The sequence below is a fragment of the Salvelinus alpinus genome, chromosome 27 (assembly GCF_045679555.1).
Source record: "Salvelinus alpinus chromosome 27, SLU_Salpinus.1, whole genome shotgun sequence".
Lineage (NCBI taxonomy): Eukaryota > Metazoa > Chordata > Actinopteri > Salmoniformes > Salmonidae > Salvelinus > Salvelinus alpinus.
In genome coordinates, this window is record NC_092112.1 from 41,418,491 (window position 1) to 41,437,271 (window position 18,781).

The following is an 18,781-nucleotide window of genomic DNA, read 5'->3' on the forward strand; positions in this document are numbered from 1 at the left end:
AATGGTTCTACCCGGAAATAATAGGCTTCGTTGTAAAGCCATGCGTACACAAGGCTATTCGCCATTGAAAAATCTACAAGAAGGAGCTTCGCCATTTTACGCACCGCAAACGTTTTTTTTTTAGCATTTTCAAGGCACAATTATGGCAAATAAATCAGCCAAATCAAAGACAAAGACCAGGTACACCGATGTGCACGATATAATTGAGGAATTAGACCGAGAAAGTGATAGTGAACATCTAAATGAATCCAGTGAGATTGAATCCGTGGATTCAGAATTTGAAGACATGTTTCTACACGGTGAAGACCCAGTTTTGGATCGGTGAGTAACGTTGTTTGAAATTAGTAATATCAAATATAATTCATTTGAGTTGTTTGAGATATTTGTATTTTATTTGCCTTATATAAAAATATGACTAGGACATGAAATATAAAGTACAGAAGTATATTGAAATGTAGAAAGTACATATTGCTCTACATTGTGGGTGTATGTCTGTGTGTCTGGACAAAACCTCACCATGGTCACAAATTGTGTATATATATTATGTGTCTGTATAATTATTACCTAATTGTTTACATGTATTTTACATCTAAAATGGAATGGACAAAACCTTACCATGGTCACAAATTGTGTATATATATTATGTGTCTGTATAATTATTACCTAATTGTTTACATGTATTTTACATCTAAAATGGAATGGACAAAACCTTACCATGGTCACAAATTGTGTATATATATTATGTGTCTGTATAATTATTACCTAATTGTTTACATGTATTTTACATCTAAAATGGAATGGACAAAACCTTACCATGGTCACAAATTGTGTATATATATTATGTGTCTGTATAATTATTACCTAATTGTTTACATGTATTTTACATCTAAAATGGAACGGACAAAACCTTACCATGGTCACAAATTGTGTATATATAATATGTGTCTGTCTTTATTTCACAGTCCCAGCGATTCTGATTGGGAGCCAGGGTGCAAATCCCCCACTGAAGCTGGTCCATCCAGCTGGACCCCTGCTGTATCCGGCACCACACCTACCCCCGCCCGGCCATCAAGGGGTGGTAAGCCGGCGGCAAAGAAGCGGAGGAAGGGCAACGTGGAACCGTCCAGCGTGGAACCTGCCAGAGCGGAGGAGGACCGTTGGCACTCTGTTCTTGAGGAGGATGTGGCCCCACCACCTCCACTTTTCCGCCCAAAACGCCCAGTAGGCCCTCAATTGGACCTGACTTCTAAATACAGCCCCATGCAACTTTTCCAGTTGTTCTTCACCTCGGCAGTTGTTGATACCCTGGTGATGAACACTAATAAATATGGGGCTAAGAAGCAGGAAGGCAAGACAGAGGCTTGGAAGGACATTTCCATTTCAGATCTGTTTTGCTACCTGTCTATGGTCATTTACATGGGGCTGGTGAAGTTGAAGAACCTCAAACACTACTGGAAAACTGCACCACTCTATCAACTGCCTTTCCCCTCAACGGTCATGTCTTGTAAGAGGTTTCTGACAATTTCACGGGCACTTCACATTAGTGACCCAGAGGTTGATAAGGACAACGAGGCGAAACGAGGCACAGCAGGGTTTGACAAACTATGCAAGATTAAACCTCTCTACCATGATATCGTTGAGGCATGCAAGACATATTTTCAGCCCGCCCAGAACCTTTCCATAGATGAGAGAATGGTAGCCTCAAAGGCCAGAATTGGCCTAAAACAGTACATGCGCAACAAACCCACAAAATGGGGTTACAAGCTGTTTGTTTTGGCCGGTTCTGCGTGTGCATACACGTGCAATTTTTTCGTCTATGAGGGGAAGAACACTTGTGCGAGCGGTAAGGGACTCAGTTATGACTCTGTGATGCAGTTATTAGATTTCCAGCTGCTGGGGAAGGGCTACAAACTATTTGTAGACAACTTCTACACAAGCCCTACCCTGTTCACAGACCTGAGGAAGCTGGAGATGTGGGCCTGTGGCACCATTCGGACCAACCGAGTGGGTTTTCCAAAAACCAGGGTAAACGACATGCCTAAGCGGGCTGAGCGGGGTACCATGAGATGGATCCGTGAAGATGGTTTGCTGTTTGTGAAGTGGATGGACACTCGAGAGGTAGTCATGTGTTCTACTATTCACAAGTCGTTCGGTGGGGATCACGTTGTTCGACGGTTGAAAGGTCCTACAGGCGCTTGGACCGCCAGAAATGTCCCCATTCCAGATGCTGTGAGGGATTACAACAAGAGCATGGGGGGTGTAGACCTATCGGATGCGCTGATAGGATACTATAATGTCCTACACAAAACCATGAAATGGTACAAAACTTTGTTCTATCATTTTATTGACATTGCTGTGGTGAATTCCTTCATCCTCCAGAAGGAAATGGCCAACAACTGTGGACAGCCCCCCATCTCACATCTACTCTTTAGGGAGCAGCTCATCCAGGAGCTTGCTAACTACAGCAAGAACACTGTAGCACCTTCTGTCCCCTCTACCTCTGTCCCTTCTGCTCCAACCAGCGGTACGCACATGCTGAAGTTCATCATTGCAGGCAGGGATGTGCCTCAGGGAAAAAGGGGCTCAGTAGGGCGGCTTCGTTGTGCCCTGTGCCACAAGAAGTCCCCTGTCACCTGCACCACCTGTGCTGTGACCCTCTGTTTCACACCAGAGAGAGACTGCTATGGGATATGGCATCAGGAGCGCAACATTGTTTAGAGGACAGAGAGTCTTCACATGATTGAACATTGAAGTGTAAATAGTTCCCCTTGTTATTTTTTTGAAATATTCATTTTTTTTCTTGAATTTTTCAAATATATATTTTTTGGGGTATGTTAGAATAATTGTTTTGTATTTTGTATATAGGTATTTGTATCATTGTATCATTGTACCAATTCGGCCACTTGGGTACATTTGGGAAACTTGTGAGGGACACCTGGTTGACTTCATGCTCAATGGCATGTACCTCACTCATTCCTGAAGGTATCCATCTGAAACTTTGGTCAAATATTGTTGCCTACCTATGTTCTGATTTGAAATGATCCCCAGTATCATAACTGAATGTTTGGCCTTTCTTGTTGATTTTTACAGATGCAACAACAGTAAAAGAACAAAAAACGTCTGTTGATTTCCTTGTATTTTCTTCTACCAGATCTATTGTGTTATATTCTCCTACATTCAATTCACATTTACACAAACTTCAGAATGTTTCCTTTCAAATGATACCAAGAATATGCATATCCTTCCTTCTAGGCCTGAGCTACAAGCAGTTAGATTAGGGTATGTTTTCAGGCGGAAATTGAGAAAAGGGGGGGGGGGCTGTCCCAAACAGGTTAAATGGCCCCACAAACCGCAGACTCAGCTTCTGGCAGGGCAGGCGGAGGGGCAGGTTTCGGGTCAAGAGCCAGACCCGGTCCCCCGGTGCGAACACTGGGGCCTCACTGCGGTGTGCATCCTCCCATGTCTCCTCCACGCGCCTGAACCAGTCGTCCACCTCAGGAGCCTCGGTCTGACTCTGATGCCACGGTGCCAGAACCGGCTGGTACCCCAATACGCAATGGAAAGGGGAGAGGTTAGTGGAGGAGTGGCGGAGCAAGGTCTGCACCATCTCTGCCCAGGGCACGAATGCCGCCCACTCCCCCGGCCGGTCCTGGCAATAAGACCACAGAAACCTGCCCACATCCTGGTTCACTCTCTCCACCTGTCCATTACTCTCGGGTGAAAACCTGAGGCAAGGCTGATCGAGACCCCCAGACGTTCCATGAACCCCCTTCAGACTCTCGAAGTGAACTGGGGACCTCGATCAGACACTATATCCTCAGGCACCCCGTAGTGCCAGAGGACGTGTGTAAACAAGGCCTCCGCAGTCTGTAGGGCCGTAGGGAGACCGGGCAGAGGGAGGAGACGACAGGACTTAGAGAAACGATCCACAACGACCAGGATCGTGGTGTTTCCCTGTGAGAGAGGAAGATCGGTCAGAAAAGGCCGTTGTGGAACGGGTAAGGGATGTAGCTTACCTCTGGGCAGGTGTCTCGGAGCCTTACACTGGGCGCACTCCGAGCTGGAGAAAACATAAACCCTCACGCCCTTTGCCAAGGTAGGCCACCAGTACTTCTCACTCAGACAGCGCACCGTCCGACCAGAGGAGGGTAAGGAGGGTGACATGTGGGCCCAATAGATCAACTGGTCACGGACAGTAGACGGAACCTACAGACGTCCGACGGGACACTGGAGGGGAGCGTGCTCTGTACGTACGCCTGCTCAATGTCCGCGTCCAGCTCCCATACGACCGGCGCTACCAGGCAGGAGGCCGGGAGTATGGTAGTCTGATCCATGGGCCGCTCCTCTGTGTCATACAGTCGGGACAGTGCGTCTGCCTTCACATTTTGGGAACCTGGTCTGTAGGACAGGGTGAACACAAAACGGGTAAAAAACATGGCCCACCTTGCCTGACGAGGATTCAGTCTCCTCCCTGCCCGGATGTACTCCAGGTTGCGGTGGTCAGTCCAGATGAGAAAAGGGTGTTTAGCCCCCTCAAGCCAATGTCTCCACGCCTTCAAAGCCTTAACCACAGCCAACCACTCCCGGTCCCCCACATCATAGTTCCGCTCCGCCGGGCTGAGCTTCTTCGAGAAGAAGGCACAGGGGCGGAGCTTCGGTGGCGTGCCCGAGCACTGAGAGAGCACGGCTCCTATCCCAGCCTCGGACACGTCCACCTCCACTATGAACGCAAAAGAGGGATCCTGATGGGCCAGCACGGGAGTCGAGGTAAACAGAGCCCTTAGGCGCCCAAAAGCCCTGTCCGCCTCAGCCGACCACTGCAAACGTACAGGACCCCCTTCTGCAGTGAGGTAATGGGAACCGCCACCTGGCCAAAACCCCGGATAAATCTCCGGTAGTAATTGGCACACCCTAAAAACCACTGCACCTCCTTTACCTTGGTGGGATTTGGCCAATTACGCACGGCTGAAATGCGGTCACTCTCCATCTCCACCCTTGAGGTGGAAATGCGATACCCTAGGAAGGAGACGGCCTGCTGAAAGAACAGGCATTTCTCAGCCTTAACGTACAGGTCATGCTCCAACAGTCGTCCAAGCATCCTGCACACCAGGGACATGCTCGGCGCGTGTAGCGGATTATATCAGAATGTCATCGATATACACCACTACACCCTGCCCGTGCAGGTCCCTGAAAATCTTGTCTACAAAGGATTGGAAGACTGATGGAGTACCTTACAACCTGGTACTCATAATGCCCTGAGGTGGTACTGAACGTCGTCTTCCACTCGTCTCCCTCCCGGATACGTACCAGGTTGTAAGCGCTCCTGAGATCCAGTTTAGTGAAGAAGCGCGCACCGTGCATTGACTCAATCGCCGTGGCGATGAGAGGTAGCGGGTAACTGTACCTCACAGTTATCTGATTAAGACCTCAATAGTCAATACACGGGCGCAGACCTCCCTCCTTCTTCTTCACAAAAAAGAAACTCGAGGAGGCGGGTGAAGTGGAGGACCGAATGTACCCCTGACACAGGGATTCAGAGACATATGTCTCCATAGCCGCCGTCTCCGCGTGCGACAGGGGATACACGTGACTCCTAGGAAGTCCCAGGAGATTTATCGCACAATCCCCCCGTCGATGGGGTGGTAATTGAGTCGCCTTCTTTTTGGAGAAGGCGAGAGCCAAATCGGCATATTCAGGGGGGATGCGCACGGTGGAGACCTGGTCTGGACTTTCCACCGTGGTAGCACCAATGGAAACCCCTACACACCTCCCCAAGCACTCTCGCGACCAACCTGTGAGGGTGGTGCAAACTCACCTGGGGTGATGCCAGTGCCCTGCCTGCTGCCTCGACTCCCAGAGGCACCAACCCGGCACCAACCAGCAGTGTGCCCTCTGCGGCCACAGATGGTGCACGTGAAGGCCCCTCCTCCGGCCTCCCTGAGCGCAGAAAAATTCTGCCATTTTTCCAGCCAAAGATAGGAGTCACAAAAAGCACAAATAGAGATAAAATTAATCACTAACCTTTGTTGATCTTCATCAGATGACACTCATAGGACTTCATGTTACACAATACATATTTGTCTTGTTCGATTAAGTTCATATTTATATAAAAAAATCTGAGTTTACATTGGCGTGTTACGTTCACTAGTTCCAAAAACATCCAGTGATTTTGCATAGCCACATCGATTCAACAGAAATACTCATCATAAATGTAGATGACTGTGACGACCCTCCCACTCTGTCTTCCGTATTCTCTCTTTGTTCTTGTTTCCTTATTAGGATGCCGGTGGGCGGAGTTGGGAGGGTCGTCAGCTACATGGGAAACACCTGGGCCCACTGTCATAGGATAAATGCACCACTTCCCCATTCATGGAGGAGACTCTCTCCATGCAGACACCTTGATAGATTTTGTTGTGTTTCGTGGTGCTTTTTGGTTGTTTGCTTTGGCACCTTTCAACACCCTGCATTATCACATTCATGCATGCTAAACACTCACTTACACTACTGATTACTGATTACACACACCATTGTATATTGTACTTAGTTACTTTATTTAATAAATATATATTTTGTTACTCCTTATCTCCACGTTGTCTCCCTTTTGTTACGGGCTTTGAGACGGTTTGTGACAAGTGGGGGCTCATCCGGGATAATTGAACGTATTGGTTTGGGAGAACGTGGAGGTACGTGTTTGGTTTGCATATTTTGTTTGAGTTTGATAGGCCCAGTATTGGTTGCCTTTGTTGTTTGGTTTGTGTGCTGCGTTGGAGAGAGTATAATGGTTAGTTTCCAGGCCCTGCCCAGCCTGGAAACTCTTGTTCTACTTTCTGTTGGGACATCGGTCTGAGGAGGTGAGTAATCAGCTGTGTACCTCAGTGGGAGATTTGGGTAGGGTAGTGGAACTTGCTACCCGGAGCTATAGCCTTTTACCCCTGATAGGCTTAGCGACGTGTTTCATTTTTGTAATATGTTGGGCATGGTTAATGTTTGTTATTTTTGTGTGGTGTCTGTGGACTGAGCAGTTGTCTCGGGGGTACATCTGTGGCTTGGTGGAATCTGCCAGCGTGCTGGGGGGTTTATTACCTTGCCAGCGGGCTACAGTGCGTAAATACCCACCGCAAATCCGCACGAAGACTAGGGTTGAGTTATTGTAGGTTTTGGGGAAGCTCCGTATCTCATCTCTCTTCTGTGGTGCTCAGGGTGATTGTCATTTTTCTGGTTGTGGTCTGATGTGCTCAGCAGAGGGGTTGAGCGAGATTATTTACTAATGACTATGGCGTCTTATGTGGACGAGTTCATTTGCTTTCCATCACGATCTGTTAGAATGATGTACTGATGTTGAAGATCGTTGAACATTATGATTGAAATGAGTTATTCTGTTACGTTGGGAAGTGACTATGAATCGTTGGGAGTTGTTAAATTAAGGACCTTGATGTTCTTTTCGTTGGAGTTTGTAGTTGATGTGGTCTCTCGTGCGCCCTGTTCCTGAATGTTTGTATTGTCAGGTTCTGTCTTTCCTGTCTATTCCCTCCTGGTCTTGTGTTCTTCTTTCCTCTTAAAAGTTGCTTCCTATGCACTAAGGTTGCTGAGGTCTGGGGAGTCTTCTTTCCTCTTAAATGTTGCTTCCCGTGCGCAAAGGTTGCTGAGGTCTGGGGAGGAGGAGGTTGGCTGGGGCAAATTGGAAGTGTGAACACGTAACCCCTCATAAATTTGGGACGCAGAGGCTGTGTCAATTTGGGACGCAGAGGCTGTGTCAATTTGGGACGCAGAGGCTGTGTCAATTTGGGACGCAGAGGCTGTGTCAATTTGGGGATGCAGGGGCCGGTATGTTGTTCCGGGGTCCTTGTTGGTCCCCGGTTTTATGGGGGGGAATGTGACGACCCTCCCACTCTGTCTGCCGTATTCTCTCTTTGTTCTTGTTTCCTTATTAGGATGCCGGTGGGTGGAGTTGGGAGGGTCGTCAGCTACATGGGAAACACCTGGGCCCACTGTCATAGGATAAATGCACCACTTCCCCATTCATGGAGGAGACTCTCTCCATGCAGACACCTTGATAGATTTTGTTGTGTTTCGTGGTGCTTTTTGGTTGTTTGCTTTGGCACCTTTCAACACCCTGCATTATCACATTCATGCATGCTAAACACTCACTTACACTACTGATTACTGATTACACACCATTATATATTGTACTTAGTTACTTTATTTAATAAATATATATTTTGTTACTCCTTATCTCCACGTGGTCTCCCTTTTGTTACGGGCTTTGAGCTGGTTCGTGACAATGACAATACAAGTTATACACATGGAATTATAGATATACCTCTCCTTAATGCAACCGCTGTGTCAGATTCTTTTAAAAACTTTACGGAAAAAGCAAACCATGCAATAATCTGAGACGGCGCTCAGAACAATAGTCAAAAATAGCCGTCATGTTGGAGTCAACAGACACCAGAAATGACATGATAAATATTCCCTTACCTTTGATGATCTTCATCAGAATGCACTCCCAGGAATCCTAGGTCCACAATAAATGCTTGATTTGTTCGATAATGTCCGTTATTTATGTCCAATTAGCTACTTTTGTTAGCGTGTTTGGTAAACAAATCCAAAGTCACGAAGCGCGTTCCCTAAAAGCTGAGGAAATGTCCAAAAGTTCAGTAACAGTCAGTAGAAACATGTCAAACGATGTATTGAATCAATCTTTAGAATGTTTTTAAAATAAATCTTGAATAACGTTCCAACCAGAGAATTACATTGACTTCAGATGAGCGATGGAACAGAGCTCCCTCATGTGAACGCGCATGGTTAGAGCATGGTCAGGTCATGGCAGACCTGACTAATTCCCCTCTCATTCGGCCCCCCTTCACAGTAGAGGCATCAGACAAAGTTCTACAGACTGTTGACATCTAGTGAAAGCCGTAGGAAGTGAAAACTCATCCATATCTCGCTGTGATTTCAATAGGATCTTGGTTGAAAATCGACCAGCCTCAGAATTTCCAAGGTTCTACAGACTGTTGACATCTAGTGGAAGCCGTAGGAACTGCAAACTGACCCATATCCCACTGTGTATTCGATAGGCGATGAGTTGAAAACCTACAACCCTCAGATTTCCCACTTCCTGTTTGAATTTCTTCTCAGGTTTTTGCCTGCCATATGAGTTCTGTTATACACACAGACTTCATCCAAACAGTTTTAGAAACTTCAGAGTGTTTTCCATCCAATACTACTAATAGCAACTATGACTGAGGAGCAGGCCGTTTACTCTGGGCACCTCTGTGCACCTTTCATCCAAGCTACTCAATACTGCCCCTGCAGCCATAAGAAGTTAAACAATTAAACACACTTGGGTACAACACGGTACCCGGGGAAAACCCAGCCTGGCGCGTAACACGAAACATGTAACAAAACAATTCCACATAAAGACATGGGGGAAACAGGGGGAATATATATGTAGTGTGATTAGGGAATGTAAACCAGGTATGTGGGGAAACAAGACAAAACAAATGGAACAATGACAAATGGAGCGGCGATGGCTAGAAGACCGGTGACGTCGACCGCCGAACGCCGCCCGAACAAGGAGCCGACTTCGGCGGAAGTCGTGACAGTGTTGGTGTTCTCCGTATAGATAGACAGAATGATTTTACAGTACATATTGATCAAACAGGTTTCCTGTTATATTCATCAGAGGTATAGGGAGGGTGAAGTCTGTGAATCCAAAAAAATAGCAATTATACAGATGCTTGGTTTTTGTGGTAAATGTGAATGAAAAAAACTGTTTTGACAATGATTTCAAACACATACCTTGTCCATAATGTAGAAGCCTGTGGGATTTTCATTGAAGAGGTAAGGGAGGAGGATGGTACATGTGATCTGCATAACATACCAATACCATTTGGCATACCTTTGTATGCCTCCTTGTCTGTATACCTGCAGACACAGACACAAAAGTGAGCAGTTCAGTCATCTGCACCCGTTACAGCCAGCCTTCAACATATTCTTATAGCCTACATATTCTTACCTCGTTGTTGATTGATATACATTGAATTGTGTCTATTTTCTGTTTTAGAAAGATTTGCACAAATATGAAAAGCTAGATGGTATCATCATAAAACAATATCAATTTAGATAATATAAGGGACAACCCTTACATTAAATTGAGGAGCTCTTTACATTGTTCAGTTAAGTGCCTGCACCTGCTGTCCTTTCATATTCAAATGAACATGTTTCAGTCGGGCAGTTAGGTTCCGGCAAGGACCCAACTGAGGAGATCCCCGATCAACCCCACCTCCTATGGGGTTCTAGGAAGAACCTTTTGGGGGAAATGTTCAGTGCCAAGAACCTTAAGGTTCTTCCAAGAACTTTGAGGATCTTAGAAGAGACCCTTGTTGAACCCCTAATTTGTTTGTGTACTACGTGTATGATGTAGATAGTTGTAAAACTTAATTGTGAAACTCATATTTTTGCATATCTATTAATTCTTTATAAAAACACTTGCTATCGACTAACTAAAGTAAACCCCAAGTAAAATGACAGACCTCAATTCAAAAGTCTAGTTCAAGCAAAAACCCTTGACAGAAACCATGCACAATAATGCTAAATATTTTCTTGGGGAGCATGGAGGAGGAGAGAAAGAGCAGGAAAAGTAATCTATTTTAATACAGCTGTCTGTTTGTTATTGGCATCTTTCCCCCCACTTTCCCTCCTTCAGTTTCATGATGGAGACCGCACGCCAGAAGAGTATGTGTCAGCACAATAATGAAAATAATAAAAAATCCCCAGCCAAACCGAGAGAAAAATGCAAGACTTGAGGGTTAGGAATATTTATTCACTTTAATGATCAAGCCCTCTGTTGACTTTTTGGAAAATCCAATATTCAGCCCGCAAGCCAGCGAGAATCTTTCTTATCGCAACTCAATTTCAGAATGATCTCAGGGAGAATAAACATTTATAACCTGCACACAGAAAGACAGACACACCCACCATCACACACACCTACGCAGACGAGCACGCACGCACACAAACCAGCCGTCACCTGTGTCATTGGTCACCTCCAAGCTCATATTCCCAATGTCACACTCTGTTGGCCCTCACAAGGCCATGGGAGAGCCAGATTAGTTGGGGAGAGATATGAAACAAAGCGTGGTTTACCATTCTCATAGGGTATCAGTGTCTGGCAGGACAGCCAGTCAGTCAGTCTGTGATGCTGCACTAATACCATGTAATCCTCCTTTCTGTAGGAGGGATACTTGGGGAGACTGGGACTGTGTTTAGGGAACAGCCGTGAGAGAGAGAGAGAGAGAGAGAGAGAGGGGGGGGGGGGGGAGGTGGGAGGGAGAGAAAGTATTTTTCTAAACATTCGGAACAGAGTAGCCATCAATAGTTGATTTAAGTTCCTTTAGGTGAGAAGAGGTCAGTTCCAGGCTCAGCAGGTGAACAGGAGTTAGTCTCTCTCTCTCTCTCTCTCTCTCTCTCTCTCTCTCTCTCTCTCTCTCTCTCTCTCTCTCTCTCTCTCTCTCTCTCTCTCTCTCTCTCTCTCTCTCTCTCTCTCTCTCTCTGTGTGTGTATGTGTTTGTGCGTGCGCTTGTGTGGGTGCATGTGGCACTGTGTGTACACTCTTGTTTGCTTGTGTGTGTGTGTTCCTGTGGCTCTGTGCGTGATTGTGGTGTAGGGTTAATGCACCACACAGCAGTGCCTAACATGAGCCAGCTTACTCCACCTTATGTGGTTAACAGAGCAGAGAAACAGTTATGTCTCTGCATCAGATTCTGGGCTTGTGGTTGACTAGCAGTTAGACGAGGCATAGCAAGTTGAGGCTAGAGCTAGAATGAAAATACAGACAGACAGGCAGGCAGGCAGGCAGGCAGGCAAGGAGGCAGACAGACAGACATTGTGTCCCTGTCCAGAAACAACCCCTTTTATCCAAGGAATTGCTTGCAGATCTTAAAGAACTGGATAGATATGATGAGCAAAATGGTAGTGGCCTCTGATACGTTGGGTGTAATTTTCACCTTATTATTTGTAGTTCAAATCTACACAAGTGCAAAGGGCGTAGAGGATGGCTGGGGATGATTTTGCATTGGAGAGAGTATACCGGACGTGCAGAAGACATCAGGAAGAGACAGAGTTTGAGACAGTGGGCTGTAGACCTGAGGAGGGCAGTGTGGAGTCATAGAGAGACAGAATATTGCCAGAGACTGAAAAGGAGACAACACCTTGTGTGTACGCAAATCGATATGCAATCATGACTCGTGGATTCCTCCTAAAGTTGACTTGTTAATAAGGAGCTCTCCATTATCACTGTGATTCTATGCGACACACCGATACCTTTCCTATTCAATGGGTAAGCTGAGAGGGAATGAATGTGGTTGCTTTCCAAGAAGAAGACACCGCACTACAAAGTGGAGAGTTGAAAAGCATGTATGGACTAACTACCATTACACTAGGAGAAGACCAAAAGAGGAGGCTGGTTCAGATGGAATTACTGTAAACCACCACAGATACTCTATGTCTTCCCTGGCACGTGTGTGTGTTTGTGTGTTTGTGTGTGTGTGTGTGTGTGTGTGTGTGTGTGTGTGTGTGTGTGTGTGTGTGTGTGTGTGTGTGTGTGTGTGTGTGTGTGTGTGTGTGTGTGTGTGTGTGTGTGTGTGTGTGTGTGTGTAATCTGTGTGTAATCCCCACATTAGACGGTCTCTCAGTAGGTGGTTAGTAACCATGAGTATGGTTGGTTTCTTAATAGAAAGATGCTGCTATACAGATGGACACATAATCAATATGTGGAATAGGAGAGTAAATGCAGAAAGCAGAACCTCATTTTAGTGAGGTAAATAGGCCAATCAGGAATGCCACCGGTCACAAATTGAGTGTGTCATCGATTCATTATAACACATTTTCACAGATCCAAACCACACTGATGCATATCAAGAACCTTGTGGAGGGGAGGGGGCTGACGTGGGCCACAGATGCTGATCTGAGGTGAGTTTGGGATTTCCCCCTCTTTATAGTACATTTACAGAGACCCAAACTGCACTGATGCATGTCAAGGCAAACCCTTAGAGGGAGAGGAGCCTAACGTGGGCCATGGATGCTGATCTATGGATATCATTCATTTGGCACTGGCGTTTCTCATAACACATTTAGCTTATGTTCAGTACATCCTGTGGAGATATACAACAGTCTCAGTCTTCAGGCTATAACTAACCATAACATAAACCCTTCCCTCATTAGTGGGGCTAGCCAATAGAGCAGGCCTGCGTTTTATCTCGCCCTATCCTGGTCTCCCTCCAAGGTTCTCTTCCTCTATGTACTTCCTGAACGCATGAAAGGACATTCATCCTTTCCTCTTGTCTGATATGCTGTATACAAGTTGGCTATGTTATGGCCATCCAAACAGAAAGGGATTTAAAATTTTACAGCATGTCCAGAGTGACTTACAGTAGTAGTGAGTGAATACATTTTTCATACTTTTTTGTACTGGTCCCCCATTGGAATCGAACACACAACCCTGGCAGTGTAAGCACCATGCTCTACCAAGTGAGACACACAGGACCTGGAATACTACAGATGAGGCGACCCTAACTGTTTCCCAAGAATCGCTGCACTCAACAAAATAGGATCAGGAGGAAGCAAGAAAGGCAGACTTGTAAACACACAGCAGTGGCTTGTATACTTCCCGTCTGTCACTGTTTTCAGTTTATTGTTTTACTTGTAGAATACATGAATTAATTTCTGAATATTATTAACTTTGTCCTTGTTGTACTGTATAGCTTTGGGCCTGGATATTATGTCTGTATTTGAGAACATTTAGACACAAAGCAACTGAAATAAATGATAATTTCAACATAAAAAAAACCAAAGACGAAACCAGACAACATATCTGGTTCAGATATAAATACTGTATGATTATGCTTTCAACACTAAATCACAAACAAGAGTGCACACACCCACACATGAACACAGTGATGTCTGTCCACTCTCTCTGCATCTATATGAGAGGAGTAAACACATAAACACTGGCACTGAAACAAAGGTAATGTCGTTACAGGTCATCCCAGCCACTCAGTGTGAGTGTGTCATGCAAAAATGTGTGTGTGTGATAGGTTTCTATGTTTGTTTGTGTGTGTCCATATATGTGTGTCCATGTGTGTATGTATGTGTGTGAGTATGTGTGTGAGTGTGTGTGTCTGTATGTGTGCATGTGCATGCACATCCTAGCAAGCCGTGAGCCTACTTGATGGTAAGACGTCCTGGGGACCTGGATGAACGTCGAATACTGCATGGGATCTAGTGTGACGTGGCTGGTGTGTGTGTGTGTGTGTGTGTGTGTGTGTGCATACATGCCTGAGTTGAGCAGCAGTGAGGCGAGTCTATGGTTCAGTCCAAAGGACATGATTGGGGTTATCCTGTACAGCTGCTTCTGCCAGGATAGCTTTGTGCCTCTGTTACTCACCAGACCTTGCCAATCTACTCCAGGTCTCAAGTCTCGTCTGCACATTCAATAGAAAGGCCACACAGTCACAAAGTCTAGTCTGAGAGGCATCATAACATACTAATTCAATGCAAATAGCTAATATATATATATAATATATATATATATAATATACATAAATATATATACAGTGGGGAGAACAAGTATTTGATACACTGCCGATTTTGCAGGTTTTCCTACTTACAAAGCATGTACAGGTCTGTAATTTTTTATCATAGGTACACTTCAACTGTGAGAGACGGAATCTAAAACAAAAATCCAGAAAATCACAGTGTATGATTTTTAAGTAATTAATTTGCATTTTATTGCATGACATAAGTATTTGATCACCTACCAACCAGTAAGAATTCCAGCTCTCACAGACCTGTTAGTTTTTCTTTAAGAAGTCCTCCTGTTCTCCACTCATTACCTGTATTAACTGCACCTGTTTGAACTCGTTACCTGTATAAAAGACACCTGTCCACACACTCAATCAAACAGACTCCAACCTCTCCACAATGGCCAAGACCAGAGAGCTGTGTAAGGACATCAGGGATAAAATTGTAGACCTGCACAAGGCTGGGATGGGCTACAGGACAATAGGCAAGCAGCTTGGTGAGAAGGCAACAACTGTTGGCGCAGATATTAGAAAATGGAAGAAGTTCAAGATGACGGTCAATCACCCTTGGTCTGGGGCTCCATGCAAGATCTCACCTCGTGGGGCATCAATGATCATGAGGAAGGTGAGGGATCAGCCCAGAACTACACGGCAGGACCTGGTCAATGACCTGAAGAGAGCTGGGACCACAGTCTCAAAGAAAACCATTAGTAACACACTACGCCGTCATGGATTAAAATCCTGCAGAGCACGCATGGTCCCCCTGCTCAAGCCAGCGCATGTCCAGGCCCGTCTGAAGTTTGTCAATGACCATCTGGATCATCCAGAGGAGGAATGGAAGAAGGTCATGTGGTCTGATGAGACAAAAATAGAGCTTTTTGGTCTAAACTCCACTCGCCGTGTTTGGAGGAAGAAGAAGGATGAGTACAACCCCAAGAACACCATCCCAACCGTGAAGCATGGAGGTGGAAACATCATTCTTTGGGGATGCTTTTCTGCAACGGGGACAGGACTACTGCACCGTATTGAGGGGAGGATGGATGGGGCCATGTATCGCGAGATCTTGGCCAACAACCTCTTTCCCTCAGTAAGAGCATTGAAGATGGGTCGTGGCTGGGTCTTCCAGCATGTCAACGACCTGAAACACACAGCCAGAGCAACTAAGGAGTGGCTTCATAAGAAGCATCTCAAGGTCCTGGAGTGGCCTAGCCAGTCTCCAGACCTGAACCCAATAGAAAATCTTTGGAGGGAGCTGAAAGTCCGTATTGCCCAGCGACAGCCCCGAAACCTGAAGGATCTGGAGAAGGTCTGTATGGAGGAGTGGGCCAAAATCAATGCTGCAGTGTGTGCAAACCTGGTCAAGAACTACAGGAAACGTATGATCTCTGTAATTGCAAACAAAGGTTTCTGTACCAAATATTAAGTTCTGCTTTTCTGATGTATCAAATACTTATGTCATGCAATAAAATGCAAATTAATTACTTAAAAATCATACAATGTGATTTTCTGGATTTTTGTTTTAGATTCCGTCTCTCATAGTTGAAGTGTACCTATGATAATAATTACAGACCTCTACATGCTTTGTAAGTAGGAAAACCTGCAAAATCAGCAGTGTATCAAATACTTGTTCTCCCCACTGTATATACTGTATATACAGTATCAGTCAAAAGTTTGGACACACCTACTGATTCAAGGGTTTTTCTTCATTTTTATTATTTTTTACATTGTAGAATAATAGTGAAGACGTCAAAACTATGAAATAACACATATGGAATCATGTAGTTACCAAAAAACCTCTGCAGCAGATGTAACGCTCTAGGTGTCGGGGTGTTTGTGGAATCAGACGCAGGAACAGCAGAGCTTCAATAGGTTGAGTTTAATTCCCAACTCTTACACAAACAATGTCCAAACCGGACTACTGGGTGTCAAATAAACACCTGTCTTCCAACATAAAGACAAAACCAGTACACACACACGAACCACTCCCGAAATCCAAAGAAACAGACGAACAATCCCGCACAAAGAAGCAGACAGGCTGGCTGACTAATAAAGCCACCCTGATTGCTAATTCCCTCAAACCAGGTGATAACCATAAACACATAAGGAGGGGGAGGAAAAAGAGTCAGTAGCAGCTAGTAGGCCGGTGACGACGACCGCCGAGCGCCACCCGAACGGGAAGGAGAGCCTGCCTCGGTTGAAGTCGTGACAGCAGAGGTAACTCTGGGTCTTCCTTTCCTGTCCTCATGAGAGTCCGTTTCATCATAGCGCTTGATGGTTTTACATTTACATTTAAGTCATTTAGCAGACGCTCTTATCCAGAGCGACTTACAAGTTGGTGCATTCACCTTATGATGTCCAGTGGAACAACCACTTTACAATAGTGCATCTAACTCTAAGGGGGGGGGGGGGGGGTTAGAAGGATTACTTTATCCTATCCTAGGTATTCCTTAAAGAGGTGGGGTTTCAGGTGTCTCCGGAAGGTGGTGATTGATTCCGCTGACCTGGTGTCGTGGGGGAGTTTGTTCCACCATTGGGGTGCCAGAGCAGCGAACAGTTTTGACTGGGCTGAGCGGGAGCTGTACTTCCTCAGAGGTAGGGAGGCGAGCAGGCCAGAGGTGGATGAACGCAGTGCCCTTGTTTGGGTGTAGGGCCTGATCAGAGCCTGAAGGTACGGAGGTGCCGTTCCCCTCACAGCTCCGTAGGCAAGCACCATGGTCTTGTAGCGGATGCGAGCTTCAACTGGAAGCCAGTGGAGAGAGCGGAGGAGCGGGGTGACGTGAGAGAACTTGGGAAGGTTGAACACCAGACGGGCTGCGGCGTTCTGGATGACTTGTAGGGGTTTAATCGCACAGGCAGGGAGCCCAGCCAACAGCGAGTTGCAGTAATCCAGACGGGAGATGACAAGTGCCTGGATTAGGACCTGCGCCGCTTCCTGTGTGAGGCAGGGTCGTACTCTGCGAATGTTGTAGAGCATGAACCTACAGGAACGGGTCACCGCCTTGATGTTGGTTGAGAACGACAGGGTGTTGTCCAGGATCACGCCAAGGTTCTTAGCGCTCTGGGAGGAGGACACAATGGAGTTGTCAAGCGTGATGGCAAGATCATGGAACGGGCAGTCCTTCCCCGGGAGGAAGAGCAGCTCCGTCTTGCCGTTTTAGTGACTGCACTTGAAGAAACGTTCAAAGTTCTTAAAATGTTCCAGATTGACTGACCTTCATGTCTTAAAGTATTGATGGAATGTTGTTTCTCTTTGCTTATTTGAGTTGTTGTTGCCATAATATAGACTTGGTCTTTAACCAAATAGGGCTATCTTCTGTATACAATCCCGAACTTGTCACAACACAACTGATTGGCTCAAACGCATTAAGAAGGAAAGAAATTCCACTAATGAACTTTTAACAGGTACAAGGTACACCTGTTAATTGAAATGCATTCCAGGTGACTACCTCATGAAGCTGGTTGAGAGAATGACAAGAGTGTGCAAAGCTGTCATCAAGGCAAAGGGTGGCTACTTTGAATAATCTAAAATAGAAATTATATTTTGATTTGTTTAACTTCTTGCCGCACGGATCCCTTTTACGGGATCATTTTCGTAAACAACCGCTGAATTACAGAGCGCCAAATTCAAAAATAATACAAAAAATATTTATAATCATGGAATCACAATTGAAATATACCAAAACACAGCTTAGCTTGTTGTTAATCCACCTATCGTGTCAGATTTTGAAAATATGCTTTACAGCGAAAGCAATCCAAGCGTTTGTGACTTATCAATCACTGCTAGAACAGCTAGCCTTAAATTAGCTTGGTCACGAAAGTCAGAAAAGCAATAAAATTAATCGCTTACCTTTGATAATCTTCGGATGTTTGCACTCACGAGACTCCCAGTTACACAATAAATGTTATTTTTGTTCGATAAAGATTAGTTTTATAAGCAAAAACCGTCATTTGGTTTGCGCGTTATGTTCAGAAAACCAAAAGCTCGTTCCGGTCCTGAAGGGCAGAGAAAATTCCAAAAAGTATCCATATGTTCATAGAAACATGTCAAAGGTTTTTTATAATCAATCCTCAGGTTGTTTTTAACATACATAATCGATCATATTTCAACCGGACGGTAAACCGTTCAATACTACAGAGAAAGAAAATGTCGAGCCACATCTCTCCTGCGCAGGAACTAATCAAAGGACACCTGACGCGTA

The 18,781-nt window shown here is 45.4% G+C and overlaps 1 protein-coding gene across 1 annotated transcript; it reads left to right on the forward strand.

Annotated features, from left to right (window-relative positions):
- The first annotated feature begins 286 nt into the window (after positions 1-286).
- LOC139555881 (piggyBac transposable element-derived protein 4-like) lies at positions 287-2,718 on the forward strand. Its single transcript, XM_071369246.1, has 2 exons — positions 287-321; positions 963-2,718. Exons 1-2 carry the CDS (start codon positions 287-289, stop codon positions 2,716-2,718), a joined length of 1,791 nt encoding a protein of 596 aa, XP_071225347.1.
- Positions 2,719-18,781: the final 16,063 nt, after the last annotated feature.